The 17,153-nt window shown below is 43.1% G+C and overlaps 1 protein-coding gene across 2 annotated transcripts in view; it reads left to right on the forward strand.

The window, feature by feature from the left end:
• Window positions 1-17,153, forward strand: part of mmp17a (matrix metallopeptidase 17a) — a 100,066-nt gene that overhangs the window by 33,037 nt on the left and 49,876 nt on the right. For both annotated transcript variants that reach the window (XM_060843901.1, XM_060843902.1), the window contains exons 2-3: window positions 6,977-7,109; window positions 16,126-16,255. In XM_060843901.1, the coding sequence (XP_060699884.1) occupies window positions 6,977-7,109; window positions 16,126-16,255 (263 nt within the window). The remainder of the gene's footprint in view (window positions 1-6,976; window positions 7,110-16,125; window positions 16,256-17,153) is intronic.

Here is a 17,153-nt window from a genome sequence, read left to right on the forward strand (position 1 = left end):
TGGAAGTGTTTAGGATGATGCGTTGGATGTGGAGACTGGTGAGGTGGTAGGTGAGGATAAGAGGGACTGTCTTTATTGCATTGGGGGTGTTAGAACAAAGGAATGGGGAATGGAGGTGGTGAGACGGTGACAGAGGGAGGAAAAGCATGTTGTTCAAAATAGGTGGACATCTGGAATTCTCGCGAGTGGAATGTCTCCTCATCCGAGCAAATGTGGGGGAGGAGGAGGAATTAGGAGAATGGGATGGAGTTATTGCAGGATACTGGGTGGGAAGAGGTGTAGTCCAGGTAGTTATGGGAGTCTGTGGGTCTGTCATAAATGTCCATCTGTAGACTGTCACCGGAGATGGAAGTGGTGAAGTCAAGGAAAGGAAGGGAGGTGTCCAAGATGGGCCAAGTGCATTTGACGGTGGTGTAGAAGTTGGGTTTGAAGATACAAATAGACTTGACCAGGCTGTTCTCCTTCCCTGGAGGACATATGTGAACCAGTTGACTGTATGCTACAATTCAGTAGTTCCATGGTCGTCATTACTAAGTCTAGCTTCTGATTCCACATTTCTTTAAACAAATTGCAGCACTGAAATTGTTCAAAACTCTGTATCAAAGTTTCAGAAATAAAGCTACTTTTTTCCTTTACCTTGCATGGAGTGACACAAAGTTGGTCTATCTGTCTGGTAGCTGTAAACTGTACTCACCACTGAGAGTGACATCTTGGTGATTTCTGACTGAAGTCCCCTTTTAATGGTGTGTTAAAAGTTAGCTCCAAACAACTTCACTACTTTTGAAAAAGTAACTTTTACACACATGGAGTCTCATTCCTTTAGAATTTAATTGATGGAAATTCTTTAAAATTCAGATTTAAACTACATTTTTAGAAGTTTTCAGATTTTTTTCTCCCTCTCTTTCTTTCCCTCCGTTTATCTCTCTTACTGTATTGGATTGGACAGTGAAGCAATCCACTCGAATTTACACTTCCCCATTAGTCATTACATTGTTACTTTTATCATCATTCAATTTGATTGGTTGAAGTGATACTCCATTAATGACCGTCCACCCAGGTTCCCATTGCTGTGACATTATCAAGTCACATTGTCAACAGGGTGTCACGCTGAAAAAAGTAAAAGATTAAATGTACACAGTATAGAATTTCTTCCTTTCTCTAGGCTCCATCTCCACCTATTGTTTACTCCTCCCACCTCTTCTCTAGCACTTATACCAAGCCCAATGTTTTCCTAGCTACAATCAGTTCTGAAGAAGGGTCACTGGACACGAAACATTTCCTCTGCTTTCTCTCCACAGATGCAGCCGGACCTGCTGAGCTTTTCCAGCAAGTTCTGATTTTGTTTCTATGCTCCACATTCTATGTAGATGCTCTACTGTACAGTAAAAACAACATAATTAACCAATTGTCTTGTCTGCACCCTCAGTGACAATTCATTGTTCAGTTTCTTAATAAAGATTTATGGAGGGTAATAGATACTGGAAACTTCGGTTGCATCTCATCTTCAAATAGTCAGTTAATTTATTTGTGAGTCCTTATTCTATTCCTATCTTGTTTCACTTTCTCATTTCTTTTAACAAGTGCACATTGATCAGGAGGTTTCTCTATGACATTAAGCCATTCATCGAAGTATTTATTAATCTTTCATCTGCTACAGCATTTTCCTCTGAATCAGCATTATTCCCTGTGACACAGAAGCCTTTTTGTAATCTGCTCTTGCGAAGGTGAATGAGAAACTAAACAGTTTGCGGCAGTTCATGGACTAAATGATAAAGAATTGGAGAACATCAGTTGCAGATCAGAGCTTTAATAATCCAGGTTAGCTGAATTGTGTTTACAATTAGACAGGAGAGAGATAAAAGACAAGCATGATAGGAATTTGTTTGCCCCAGAACAGTTAGCAGCTCCAGTTTCTGATGTGAGAATCATAAATCCCCTACTTGAATCCATAATATAGATTGACCCTCTCAGTACTTCTCTGAGGTAGTGCTGCACTGCTTAAGATGTTGGCTTTTGTCTGAGATTGAGGTCTCATCTGCCCATTTCAAGGGCTTCGGTAGTTTTTAGGGCAAAAGGGATTGAAGGGTATGTGGAGCAGGTGGGAACAGGGTAGTCAGTTGGATGATCGACTATGATATCATTGAATGACAGGGCAGAATGGCCTACTCCTGCTTCTATTTTCTATGTTTCTAGAATAGGATTTGATCCCCATTCCCGGGAGAACCCACTCAGTGAAGACTGGAATGTGGTCCTTACAAACAGGGGTTGATAATCCCCCACAGTATGTAGCACTGAAGGTGGAGACCATGATATATTTCCATCTGTACCCTCTCCAGACCCATGTGACCCCTGTCCAATGCCCTCTGCCCACTGACCGCACTTACCATATGGCATTATTTTGAAGTAGAGCAGGAGAGGTTAATTTCATTCATGGGATGTGGGCATTGTTGGCTGGGTCCACCATTTACTGCCCGTCCCTAGTTGCCCCTTGAGGAGGTGGGAGTGAGCTGCCTTCTTGAACCGCTGCAGTCCGTGTACTATTGGAACACCCACAATGCCATTCCAGGATTTTGATCCAATGACCCTGAAGGAACAGTGATATATTTCCAAGTCAGGCTAACTCTCCTGAGTGTCTGTGCGAATGTCTATCCGTCAGGTATCATTCTGATTGGCTGTTGCTATATTACAAACACTCTCTGAAAGTACTTAATTGGCTGGAAAGTACTTTGGAACATCCTGAGGTTGTGATAGGCACCACAGAAATGCAATTCTGTTCTTTCCTGAGGAAGAGCAGTTGAAACAGTTTAGTATTGCCATTGTCATGGTTGAGGTTTGCACCTGACCTTAAGACTGTATAAGGTAAACACTACTGATGTTTGGCAGTTGTGTGGGAAAAAGATAAAGAAAAATAGTATTTAAACAGAGAATTTAGAATCTCCTCAAAAAGAAAAGACTGGAGTAAATCACACCTCCCCCTATTCTACAGTATGGGGTTGGAGCCAGCTGAGGTCAGTGGGGAGCAATGATTATAGGGAGAAGGCAAGAGAGTGGGATTGAGAAACACATTAGCCATGATCGAATGGTGAAGTAGACCTGATGGACCGAATGGCCTAATTCTGTTTATATTTTATGGTCTTATGATCTAACCAATCCCGTTCGCCTTAATTTAAATGATGCCACTGAAGCACCAGCTGCTGAACAACGTCTATCAGAGGCAATTTTCTCTTTTCAAATCCTGAGCTCTGATCAAGGTTCTTTATTTGAGTGAAGAGTCCTTCATAATTCCACTAACGCTCTTTTTTCTCCTCTGTTGCTCTCCCTCATAAATCTTTGCTGTAATTTGGAATGGAATCAGCATGCGTATAACCTGAGTCATACATCAGAACCCTTCAACAACTCCAATCAAAGATGACATCCTGCCAATTCCTATTCCTAATCATTTAAGGGTCTTTGTAGTCTGTTTTCCGACCAGCCAAATTCCTCGACACCTTTAATAATTAAATTGTTACCGACTCAAACCTTGACACGATTATGTCCCAAAATTCTATTGCCTGTCTTTGTATGTTTCTTGCTGTTTGAAATATAAATACACAAAGAAAAAAAGAAACTTTATATTCATCCCTCCAGCAGTTGATATTTACTTTTAAAAGGGTACTTTCAATATTGGCATGTTTTCCACAATCTGTTGTGTTGCTTGAAGGATTGTTCTAAAAGACAACAGCTGGTTTGAGTTGTTTGCAGTGTTGTGTCTAAGATAATACCCAGCCAAACCAGATGTGCGAGTTCTGGTGGTTTCATCAAATATTAGAGATTTGACTGTGGTGAGGAATGTTGATGTGGGGATTTTTGGGGAACAGTGATGGGAGAATTAAATCAGAAATATGGAGTGACGACCTTTGGGACTTTGTACAGTTGATAAAAATAAATTGCTGAGGATTGGTGAGCCATTAAACTATGGTCAGATCTGCACTTTCTCAGATGGAGCTAATTGCTTTGATGATGTTGTGTTGAAGAACAGGGCATGGTGCCAGTGTCCTAGCCAATATCCTTCAGCCATTATCATTAAAATCAAATTATGTAGTCATTATCTCATTCCTCTTTGTGGGAGTTTGCTGTGTGCAAATTGGCTGCCTTGTGTCTTACATTATAACAGTGACAACATCTTAAAAGTATTAATGGACTGTAAAGCAGTTGGGACATTCCGAGGTCACAAAAGATGCAAATGAAATATAAGGCTGTCTTCTAATTCTTTGACAGCCTGCCTGTCCTTCCACTGTCTACCTGTGTCTGTCTGTGCTTTGACAGTCTGCCTGTCCTTTTAATGTCTGCCTGTGTCTGCCTGCTTGTCTGTCTATCTTTGAGGTGTCTGCCTGTATCTGTCTGTCTATCTGTCCTTTGTCTGCCCATCCATTGTTATCTGCCTGTGTCTGCTTATCTGTCCATCTTGTGATTGTCTGTCTGTGTCTGTCTGTGCCTTGACTGTTTTGCTGATCTTTGATGGCTGAATCATTACACCATATGTATTTTTTTTTTACGTGGCTTCACATTGCATGTCTTTTGGAAATCTAAATATGCTAACACTTTCCATGACAAAGCAGCTCATGCGATTGGCAGCACATCTTCATCATCTGCTCCCTCGAGCAGCGACGCTCAGTAGCAGCAGCAGTGGGAAGCATCTAAAAAAGTCATTTCCCAAACCCACACCCTCTAACACCAGGGAGGACAAAACAGAAAAATCTGCGTCTCCTACTTTATCCTCTGGCTTGGATCCATGTAACGTATTCAAATTAAAAGTGGTTGTTTTTTTAGTAATGGCTCCTAGTTCTTATCTGCACAATCCCCACAATGATTAATCTATTAAATCTTTTTCTAACTTTAAAGCTGCCATCAAGCTATAGCTGAGAGTAAAGAACGTCAGCCTGTTCAAACTTGCCAGTTCAATTGTCACATCTCAGTCAAAGTGTTATTGTTGTCCAGTATCTCCATATCCTCTCTCGAATGTGGAGATCTGAAGTATTCACATATGCTCCAACTAAAAGCTAACCTTATACTTTGCCACAAAAGCAGAAATTTCTGGAGAAACTCAGCAGATCTGTGTGGAGGGAGAAACAAAGTTAACATCTCGAGCCCCAGTGACCCTTCTCCAGGACAATCTGAAGTTGAGGGTCAAAGCAATACCGTTGGGGAGAGAGACAGCCACATCCTACACCACACTCCCTGCCATCATCCCACTCTGCAGCTCAACATGTTATTACATGTAACCTTTAACACAGGTTCCTAGGAATGTAATGCTAATGAAAAGCAGAATCAGCAACAATGCTGGAACATTGCCAGGGACCATAGTCTTTGCAGTATCCAGTGCCTCCAACTGTTTCTTGATGCTTCATGAATCAAGTTAGCTGAAGACTAGTGTCTGTGATGTTGGGGACCACTGGAGGAGGCTGAGATGGATCATCTACCTGGCCCTTCTGGCTGAAGATTGTTCTTAATGCTTCTGCCTTATCTTTTGCACTGATGTGCTGGGTTCTTCCATCATTGAGGAATAGCCTCCTCCAAACAGAAATTTTTAAGGGGAAGTTGGATAAAGACATGAACCACAGAGAAACAGGAGGAGAGGTGAGAGGGCGAGTGAAGGATGCTGATTTGTGATGTAAAATCTCTGGTGTGGACTGAATGGCTTGCTTGGATGTAATTCTATGTAAACACATGTTGTTTACGTTAAATCTATTGTATTTGAGATCTGACAGCATTTTCTTATTTACTCCTGGGACCTGGCCATCGCTGGCTGGGCCCAGCATTTATAGCCCGTCCCTAGTTGCCCCTTGAGAAGGTGGGGGTGAGCTGCCTTCTTGAACCGCTGCAGTCCATGTGCTGTAGGTAGACTCACAATGTCCTTAGGGAGGGAATTCCAGGATTCTGACCCAATGACAGTGAAGGAACAACATTATACTTCCATTATGAGCATCACGTTAGGGAGAGGGAGTCAGGAGGGGAGAAGTGGGGGAATGTCAGACTTTGAGCTTCAGTAATAGGCTGCAATATCTTTTTGACTTGACGCTGATCAGGGATTTCCTCTGAACAACGTTGACCCTAGACCTTGAAGGAACCTGGGTCGTGTTGGGAAAAGCTGCAAGCAAATTCATGGTGATACCTTAAATATGAGATTAAAAACAGAAAACAACATGTCAATATCTGCCAGATTGTGCTGTTTCTGTGTAGCTGTCTCTACTTTTGTAGCAGCAATTACTTTGGCAGTCTAGTGTCTAATTCCTCCAGCAATCTTTGTGTTTGTTTCAGATTCCCAGCTTCTGCAGTGTTTAGTTTTTATCTGAGGTTGTCCTGGAACTGTATAAAATACTGGTTAAACCACAGCTGGAGTACTGTGTGCAGTTCTGGTCACTGCATTCTAGGAGGATGTGATTTCACTGGAGAGGGCGTAGAGGAAATTTACCAGGATGCTGCCTGGGCTAGAGGGAGAGTCTGAGCCCTGAGGAGAGATTGGAAAAACTGGGCTTGTTTTCTTCAGAACAGTGAACACAACCCTTCTGAGGAAGGGAGACTTTGACCCGAAACATTAACTCTGGTTTCTCTCCACAGACCTGCTGAGCTTTTCCAGCAATTTCTATTTTTGTTTCTGATTTACAGCACCTGCAGTTCTTTCGGTTTTTATATATAAATAATTAACTCCAGTCCCCAGTTTAACACATGTGCCAGTGCTGGCGTATTCAGATAAACGCCGGGCTTGGCAAATGGATATTCTTGTTTCCTGAGGTTTCACCCTTAAGACAAGATGCTCCACTTGGTAAAAAATGAATGTGTAGACTGGGAGAACAATTTCACTTCTTTGCTGTTCATGGTTTGTGGCTGGTTCTGACACATTGATGAATTGAAGGTGTTGGATGGATTTGTTTATCAAAACTTTAAAGATAATGGGTCTCCAGATCATAAAACTGTGTTCAATTGTTACCTTCCACAGGAATGGTTGACTAAGTTTGGCTACCTGGCTCCACTGGGTCCTGCTACTGATCAACGTCAAACCCAAGAAGCATTAACTAAGGCCATTAAAGCCATGCAGAGGTTTGGAGGCCTGGAAATTAATGGACTATTAGGTATGTGCTGTTATTTCTGAAGCTAAGTTAGCATTTCAAATAAGCTTTTGTAACGTATATTTCAGTTTGTAATTTTGATTCAGTCCCAATAGCAGCACAAAGAGCTCTGCTTCTCTTCCTTTACCCATTCATGGGACACAGGTATTGCTGGAAAGGCAATGATTTGTCACCCATCATCATTTCCCCTTGAACTGAGTGGCTGGCTAGGCCATTCCAGAGGGCAGTTAAAGAGACAATCACGTTGCTGTGGGTCTGGAGTGACATGTAGGCCAGACTATAAAGGATAGCAGATTCCATTCCCTAAAGCTCAACCAGGTGAGTTTTTACAGCAGTTGATATATAGGTGGTTGCCACCAAAGGAAGTTTTATTTCCAGATATTTTGTATTGAGGAATACAAATTTCATAATCTTCCACAGAACCATTAGCCTGGGGTTCTGGATTACTACTTTACAGCAGGTAAATTATCTCCTAACTCCCCACAGCCCAGCCAGCATCTACACCGCAAAAGTCAGGAGTGTGATGGAATACTCCTCATTTGCCTGGATGGGGGCAGCTCCAACAACACTCAAGAAACTCAATACCATCCAGAACACAGCAGACCACTTGTTTGGCACAACATCCACTCATTCCACCTCTGACACTCAGTAGCAGCAGAAATTCACCTGATGAAGGAATAGCACTCCAAAAGCTAGTGATTTCAAATACACCTGGTGTCGTGTGACGTCTGACCCTGTCCACTCCAGGTGATCACTGGCACCTCCACATCATAGAAGAACAAGGGCAGTAGATACTTGGGAACACCATCCCCTGCAAGTTCCCCTCCAAGCTACTCATTATCCTGAAATATATCATCATTCCTTCACTGTCATTGGGTCAAAATCCTGGAAATCCCTCCCAAAGGGCATTGTGAGTCTACCCACAGCATGTGGACTGCAGCGGTTTAAGAAGGCAGCTTGCCCCCACCTTCTCAAGGGGTAACTAGGGATGATAATAAATGCTGGGCCCAGCCAGTGACACCCACCTTTGATGAGTGAATAAAAAATAAACAAACACATAACTAAACAAACAAAGAGCATCTTGCCATCTACCCATAGCTATATTGAAGTTAACACTGTACTGATACCATTACAGGTAAATGTATTCAGCACCATGGACAGTTACTGAACAAACAACTGCCACTATGTAGTCACATAGAAGGTAAAATACTCACAACAATCAGAAAGTTGAAAATCAAAAATACCCTGGTTATCGTCCAACAAGTTTATTTGGAAGCACATCCGCAGCCACCTGGTGAAGGTGCAGCTCTCCAAAAGCTCGTGCGTCGAAATAAGCCTGTTGAACTATAACCTGGTGCTGTGTGAATTTTTTAACTTTGTCCACCCCAGTCCAACACCAGCACCTCCAAATCATGACACCAATCAGAAATCTCACCTCCTTTACCCTCCAGCTTAGCAACAAATGCAGAAATACCCAGGCAACTCTGTGGAATATCTTTCATAGATATTTGTGTTTGCTGCTTGTGAAGATTTCTCTCAGTTTGAGGGCCATAACTAATTCAGAAAGATGTTGACACAAGCCATAAACTAGAGCAGTGACTGTTTTGTAAAAAATAGTGGAAATGCTCCTGTACAGAGGATCTTGAGGCTGGAAAATCATTTTATTTCCTGGCTGTATGACTGGGCCAACATGAAGGATTGTCTGAGAGAGGCGAATAGAGAACTAAGGGTTAACAATATATGGGAATGGATGGCTAGACTTTGCTAAGCCACATTTGGAGTGCTGGAAAAGATGGAAATAGATTTACGAGGATGATACCAGAGCTGTGACTGATTAATAGGTTGGTTCTCTTTCCTATTAAAGAGAGTAGACTCAAGGGTAACCAAATGGAGTTTGTTAAAATTGTGCAAAGTTTTGATTGAATGGATACAGAAGAGTGTCTCCAGTTGTGGGAAGGAGCAAGTCTAGAGGCCACTGGTGTGTGGCAGTGACTCGAAATCCAATTGGGAATTCAGGTGGGAATGTATACTCACTACCACTCACTGAATTGTGTGGGTTGTTTTAAGGAAGCCTTGGTAACTACATTAGAGAGAACGGGATAGATACGCCAATGGGTGAGATGTTTGTTTTATTATGTCACCTAGTTAGCTCTGGGGTCAGTTAGCTCAGTTGGTTGGATGGCTGGGTCTTTGATGCAGAGTGACACCAACAGCGTGGGTTCCATTCCCATTCTGGCTAAGGTGACCATGAAGGACTCTCCCTCCCACCTTAACTGAGGTGGGATCACCCTCTGATTAAAATACCACCAGTTGTCTATCTGTCTTATAAGAGAGCAGCCCAATGGTCTAGAAGGAGTATGGCAACTTCAGTGTGAGTCCTTCAGGTTTAGGTATTGACTTAGACCAGGAACCTGCTCATTGTCACACTGTACATGACACTGATAGAACCGAGTAACATGCTCTGAGCTGGACAGAATACAACTTCTTAAAGCATTAAACAAGACTACAAAGGTCACAGTCCCATCAGTGCCTACCTAATGACCTCCACCCACACATTCATCCGAGCAGGCTAGAGAGGAGCTCTGACACTCAGCCTAGCCTGCTTGGACCAAATGGCCTGTTTCTGTATTGTCATAAAGTACAGAAAAGCCTCTTCAGCCCATCAAATAAATCTATGCCAACAAAACAAAATCCATCACCTTAGTTCTATGGAAGGGTCATTGGACCTGAAACCTTAACTCTGATTTCTCTCCACAGATGCTGCCAGACCTGCTAAGCTTTTTCAGCAATTTCTGGTTTTGTTCCCATCATTTATCTGCACCAATCCTGTTTTCCAGCATTAGGTCCATAGCCTTGAGGTATTCATCCACTTAGCCTTTTAAAGGTTTCAATATCTCCCATCCCAATTACCCTCCCAGGCAGTGCATTTTTCCTGAAATCCCCTCTGAACCTCCTGCCTTTCACCTTAAAATGATGCCCCCTTCTTATTGACCCTTCAAGCTGAGGGAACAGCTGCTTCCTAATCACCGACTCCATGTCCCTCCTAACCATGATGTTGTATGTTCTATATAACTGAGCCAGAAGTCATACAACACGAGGTTATAGCCTAACAGGTTAGTTTGAAATCACAAGGTTTGAGAGCGCTGCTCCTTTGTCAGGTGAAGTGGAGGGAAGTGCACAGGCACAGAATAAATAGGCAGAGAGATAATAGCAAAATAATTCCAGGTAATTAACAGTGTCAACAGGTAGGTACAACTGGTGTGAGTGGAGTGTTGACTGGCTGAATAATAAGTCTCTGCAGGTGGTCAAAATTGCCAAATTGTAAGAGTAAAGTGTCAACAGCTGAATAACAAGCGAAGGGGTGACTTATAATCTGACTAAATGAGGCAGAGAGATCGTTACAAATAATCAAAAATAAGATGGTGCTGGAGACAAACCAAATGACTGAAATAACATGATAAGTAGAAGAGTCACATGCTGGGGGTCTAACCAAAGTAATAATTAATCCAAAACCGCACAAACTAATTGAGGCTGAGAGATCAGAACAATTTATGAAGGCGATGGTGTCAAAACAGGAGAGTAAGGAAGGTCTTACAGATACAGAACATCTGATTGAAGATTTGTAGCTCGGGTATCCGTTGTTGTGGTTCTGCTCACCGAGCTGGAAGTTTTTGCTGCAAACGTTTCGTTCCCTGGCTAGGGAACATCATCAGTGCTGTTGGAGCCTCGTGTGAAGCGCTGCTTTGATGTTTCTTCCGGTATTTATATTGGTTTGTTCTTGCCGCTTCCGGGTGTCTGTTTCAGCTGCAGTGAGAAGAGGAAAAGGATAGCCAACTCCCATTCCTAGACGTGTTAGTAGAGAGAACACCCAACGGAGAATTCACCACAAGGGTACACAGGAAACCAACACACACAGACCAAGTCTTAAACTGTGAAAGTAACCACCCCAACACACACAAACGAAGCTGCATCAGGACACTATTCAAAAGGGCCACAACACACTGCAGTACACCAGAACTGCGAAAAGAGGAAGAGGAACATCTATACAAGGTATTCGCCAAAAACAGATACCCACGCAACTTTATCACCAGATGCCTAAGAGATAGACCACGGAACGAGGACATGCCACAACCAAAAGGACTAGCCACACTACCATACGTCAGGAGCGTCTCAGAACTGGCAGCCAGACTACTGCGACCCTTAGGACTCATAACAGCACACAAGCCAACATCCACGCTCAGACAACAACTCACTAGAACCAAGGACCCAATACCCAGCATGAGCCAAACTAACGTAGTTTACAAAATACCATGCAAGGACTGCACAAAACACTATATAGGACAAACAGGAAGACAGCTAACAATCCGCATCCATGAACATCAGCTAGCCACAAAACGACACGACCAGCTATCTCTAGTAGCCATACACTCAGACAACCAGCAACATGAATTTGACTGAGAAAACACCACTATCATAGGACAAGCCAGACAGAGAACAGCCAGAGAATTCCTAGAAGCATGGCATTCATCCCCAAACTCCATCAACAGACACATTGACCTGGACACCATATACAAACCACTACAGCTGAAACTGACACCCGGAAACGGCAAGAACATCCATCAACAGACACATCGACCTGGACCCCACATACAAACTACTGCAGCTGAAACTGACACCCGGAAGCGGCAAGAACAAACCAATACAAATACTGGAAGAAATATCAAAGCAGCGCTTCACATGAGGCTCCAACAGCACTGATGATGTTCCCTAGCCAGGGAACGAAACGTTTGCAGCAAAAACTTCCAGCTCGGCGAGCAGAACCACAACAGATACAGAACAGTCTGGTGGGATCACATGTAGCGCAATAGGAACCCAAGATCACGGTTGAGGCTGTCTTCATGGCTACGGAACCTGACTATCAGTTTCTGCTCGGCGATTCTGAATTGTTATCTTGAAAGCTCCCTTGGAGGACCCTTACCTGAAGATCAGAGGCTGAATATCCCGGACAGCTAAAGTGTTCCCCAACTGGGAGGGGACACCCCTGCCTGATGATTGTTGTGCGGTGTCCATTCATCCGTTATCGTAGTGTCTGCTTGTCCTCGCCAATGTACCTTGCCTCAGGGCATCCTTGCCTGCAGTGTATGAGGTAGATAACATTGGCCCAAGTACTCAATACCAACAATTGCCAATCTCCAGGCACCATTCTACGGCTCATCTGCTTCATCCTTGACGACAACGACTTCATCTTTAACAACCAGCTCTTCATCCAGACACACGGAACAGCCATGGGGACTAAATTTGCATCCCAATATGCCAACGTTTTCATGCACAAGTTTGAGCAAGACTTCTTGACTAAGACTCCAACCAATCTATATTGAAGACATTTTCTTCCTCTGGACTCATGGCAAAGTATCACTGAAACAACTGTGAGCAAATGTCAGCAAGTCTCATCCTACCATCAGATTTACCATGGACTACTCTTCAGAATCAGAGTTGAGAGTGTGTTGCTGGAAAAGCACAGCAGGTCAGGCAGAATCCAAGGAGCAGGAGAATTGACGTTTCAGGCCAGAGCCCTGAATGAGGCTGGGAGTTTTGGTGTGAGAGATAAATGGGTGGAAAGATAAACCTATTGCATTCTTATTTACCTTCTCCCCAGCCCCACCCTCCCTCCCATTTATCTCTCCGTCCCCAAGGCTCCTAGCCTCATTCCTGATGAAGGGCTCTGGCCCAAAACGTCGACTCTCCTGCTCCTCAGATGCTGCTTGACCTGCTGTGCTTTTCCAGCAACTCACTCTCAACTCTGATCTCCAGCATCTGCAGACCTCACTTTCTCCTACTCTTCAGAATCAGTCTCAACCTTAGACATATACATCTCCATCAAGAACAGGCACCTCAGTACCTCACTCTATTGCAAGCCCACAGATAACTTCACAATGCTGCACTTCTCTAGTTTCCATCCTAAACATGTTACAGAAGCCATCCCCTATGGGTAAGCTCAGACAAGGAGGAACATGATGGACACCTAAAGATGCTAGTAGATGTCCTTATAAGAACAGGATATGATGCTCATCTCATCGATCGCCAGTTCCAACTTGCCACAGTGAAAAACTATAATGGGATGGAAGGGATGAGTGGGAGCAGTTGTTGAATGGGAGAGTAGAGGCTGTGGTGATGAGGAGGCAAGGAATTAATGAGCAGTGTTTAATATTTTTGTCCTGAACCATCTGAAGACTTTGACTGGAGTCTCAGAGCCAATCCTGGGACTGTGTAGAACTTCTTCATCCAGAGGGTGTGAATCTATGGAATTCCCTGCCCAGTGAAGTAGTCGAGGCTTCCTCATTGAATGTTTTTAAAGCTAAGATAGATAATGTTTTGAACAGTAGAGTAATTAATGGTTAGGGTTAGAGGATGGGTAATGTACCTGAGGTCATGAAAGATCAGCCATGATCTTATTGAATGGGGGAGCAGGCATGAAGGGCCAGATGGCCTTCTCCTGCTCCTAGCTCTTATGTTCTTATGTCAATCTCCAGTCAACAGTGATTATTACTGCCTCAGAGCTGAGCATCCCAAATGATTGCTCCCCCAGCCACTTTGGGATCCACTCATCTGGATTGTTACACTCATGATCACAGGGGAATTTAAGCAAATTGTTTTTGATGCTTTGAAAGGGTGAATGTGAGAGAATAAGAGATAGAACCAGATGCTGAGAGTCTGAGATGAGGCAGATTGCACAGGGGGAATTGTGTGGATTCTCAACATCAGCACAGGTGCTTTAGGACAAACCACTGTATACTGCATGCACCTATCTATTTGAAGTTGGGAATCATTTCTTTATTGTTGCCTAATATTAGATGCAGCAACGTTATGCAAGACAGATCCCATTACCTGCTTGTACTCACAATATTTGGAATTACTCCTTCAGTCCCTTTACTAGGAGGATTCTTAATGTGTGCCTCATTAACAATTCTCTATCGTAATGTTTCCTACCGCCTTTATATTGGAGGGATGTTTTCCATTACTGCTTTTGATGTCCATGTTTAATTATTGTACCCTTGAGCTAATAGAATTAGAATTCTAGAATTCCTACAGTGAACAAAGAGGACATTGAGCCCATTGTGTCTGCACCAACCTTTGAAACAACATCCCACCCACACCCATAACCTTGCAATTCCCAAGGCCAATCCACCTAACCTACACATCTTTGAACTTTTGATGAATAAAGAAGCATTTTGTTAGAGTTTGCCTTGCACTCATCATGACAATTGCAAGAATACCAATTCAAGTGGAGTAGAAACTAACATTTATTTTTGGGTTGTTTTTGTTTTGTTTTTTTCTGCGGTCGTGCTTATTTTTTCCGCAGCAGCCATGGTGTGTGTGTGCAGGTGTGAGACACAGTGAGAGACACAAAGTGCACAAATCTTTATTCAATTTCGACCACCAGGAAGATGGGAAGACTCCTGGGTGGCCAGTGACAAGCAGTGCCCTTCACATCAAAGGGCAATGCTGTGTGAACAAACAGTGAAGGGGAGGGCAGGGACTAAATCAAAATAGCGTTGGAGGGGGAAATGATGCACTCCACTCCCTGCGGCGCCCACCTCTCCCTGAACAACTCCAGGGTGTTGGTGGACACCGCGTGCTCCTTCTCCAAGGACACCCGGGCCCTAACGTAACCGTGAACTCCTGTTTATTTTTTTATTATTATTTCCCCCACACTACCGCCAAACTGCGGTAGTGCTTATTATTTTTATCCCCAGCACCCATGGTGTGTGTGTGCGCAGGTGTGAGACACAGTGAGAGACACAAAGTGTACAAATCTTTATTCAATTTCCACCACCAGGAAAAGTAGGAAAACACCCGAGTGGCCAGTGACAAGCAGTGCCCTTCACATCAAAGGGCAATGCTGTGTGATCAAAACAGTGAAGGGGAGGGCAGGGACTAAATCAAAATAGAGTTGGAGGGGGAAACTAACATTTATATTGCAAAAGAGGAGAGCACTGATTGGTTGGCAATTGAGCTATGATTGATTGAGATGTAGAATGCTGCAATAATGTTGATTGACAGTTAACTGCCAGCTTTTTTAAATTTTTAAACCAGATGGTTTGACACTGACTGAGCTAGGGATTACTCTGAGTAATGAACCAGAGATTGGCTGCCACCTATTTTGAAACAGACACAGTTTTATAAATGTGCAGAGAACAGAGCCCTGTGCATTAACATATGGAGCTTCCACTATACACAACTACACCACACTGTGAACCTGAGGGATGATCCTAAACTAGCTGTCAGTACAATTCTTTACACACTCTCCACTCATGCAGTATCAATGTTATTTTTCCCTTTGGTATTCTTGTGAATTGTCCTGGTGAGTGCAAAACAAATTCTTTGACAAAGTGTCATGTTTCAGAAGCCAGAATGCCTGGCTTTAATTTTGGTGCCTATACTTCCTATTCCTTTCTCAAACTCCGGCTGCCCATTTCCCTTCTCATCATCTCCAGCTCCTTTTCTCATCCATTTCCACATGCAATTGCACAGTACAGAGTGAGGCCTTCAGGCCCATCATGCTTATGTCTGTGTTCTTCTTCCTAACACTAATCTTAATCCTATTCCTAGCCTTAACCTTAAGCCGAAACCAAACCCTGAATCTAACCATAATCGTAACCCTAACCCCAACCCTAACCTTAACCCAAACCCTAACTCTGAGCCCAACTGTAATGCTAACCCTGATCCTAACTTAAAACTAACTTTAACCTCAACCAGAATCCTAGCTTTAACCCTAACCTTAACCCTAGTCCTAATTTTAACATTAACCCTAACCTTAACTTCAACCTTAACTTTAACCTTACCCCTGACCCTGACCCGAATCCACATCCTAACCCATATTTCTGTTAGTAGAAACATTATGGAAGTAACTGAGATTGAATCCCTGAGTGAAGGAACCTGGTGCATGGAGGTTCCCACATCCATCCGGTTCATTTATTGCGCTCCTGTGTGAAAAACAATTAACTTGTTTGAATTTTAGATCAAGCCACCGTGACACTAATGAAGACACCTCGCTGCTCACTGCCTGATATTGTGGAACCAGAAAGTATCAGGAGGAAAAGATCTCTTCAACTCGGGACTAAATGGAATAAAAGAAATATATCCTGGAGGTAAATGTCAATCTTGTAATTGCATCCTCACATTTAATGTTATTAATGGAAAGTTGTGATCAGATGAAAGCTACTTCAGTTAATCAGATGTAAAATTTATTGGCAATACCACTTTAGGACCAAAGTCACTTGCTTGCAGAAATGTAATAGTTTTAAGTGCTATAAATAATTTCACTTCTTATTACAAACGACACTTGGCCAGTAACTTGCTCCATTTTCCTTCCACTGCTTGTAATCAGATCTCTTTCTCCCCCTTAAGTCATTTGGAGGTCTCACAGCACAGTGGGTAGGTCCCTGCCTCTGAGCCAGAGCTCCGGGTTCACATTTGCAGTTTGGGACTGGATGGCCAAGCTGACTGATGATCACAGATCAGAAACTGTAACAGTACAGAATTAAAAATCACACAGCACCAGGTTATAGTCCAACAGGTTTAATTGGAAGCACACTAACTTTTGGAGCGAAGCTTCGAAAGCTAATGTGCTTCCAATTAAACCTGTTGGACTATAACCTGGTTTTGTGTGATTTTTAACTTTGTACACCCCCAGTCCAACACCAGCATCTCCAAATGATAACGGTACAGAGTGACCTCATTCAGTCCATCTAGCTTACACTGGCTCTGTCCCCTTGTGCGAAATCTCTCCCATCTCCATGCAAACCATTTCCACTCAAATAACCATCCAGTGCTCCTCTTGAATGCTTCAATGGAATCTGTATAACTCACATTTCCAGGCAGAGGATTCCACAGACTTGCTGTCAACTACTCAGCTACTCACTGTAAGAAGAGGTTTTCTCTCATGTCGTGTTTACTTCATTTGCACTTTGTTTTAAATCTGCACCTCGTCATTTTTGATCATTTTATGAGCAGGAACGGCTTCTTTCTGTCTGTTGTGTCCTGTCC

The sequence above is a fragment of the Hemiscyllium ocellatum genome, chromosome 24 (genome assembly GCF_020745735.1).
Source record: "Hemiscyllium ocellatum isolate sHemOce1 chromosome 24, sHemOce1.pat.X.cur, whole genome shotgun sequence".
NCBI classification, from domain to species: Eukaryota; Metazoa; Chordata; class Chondrichthyes; order Orectolobiformes; family Hemiscylliidae; genus Hemiscyllium; species Hemiscyllium ocellatum.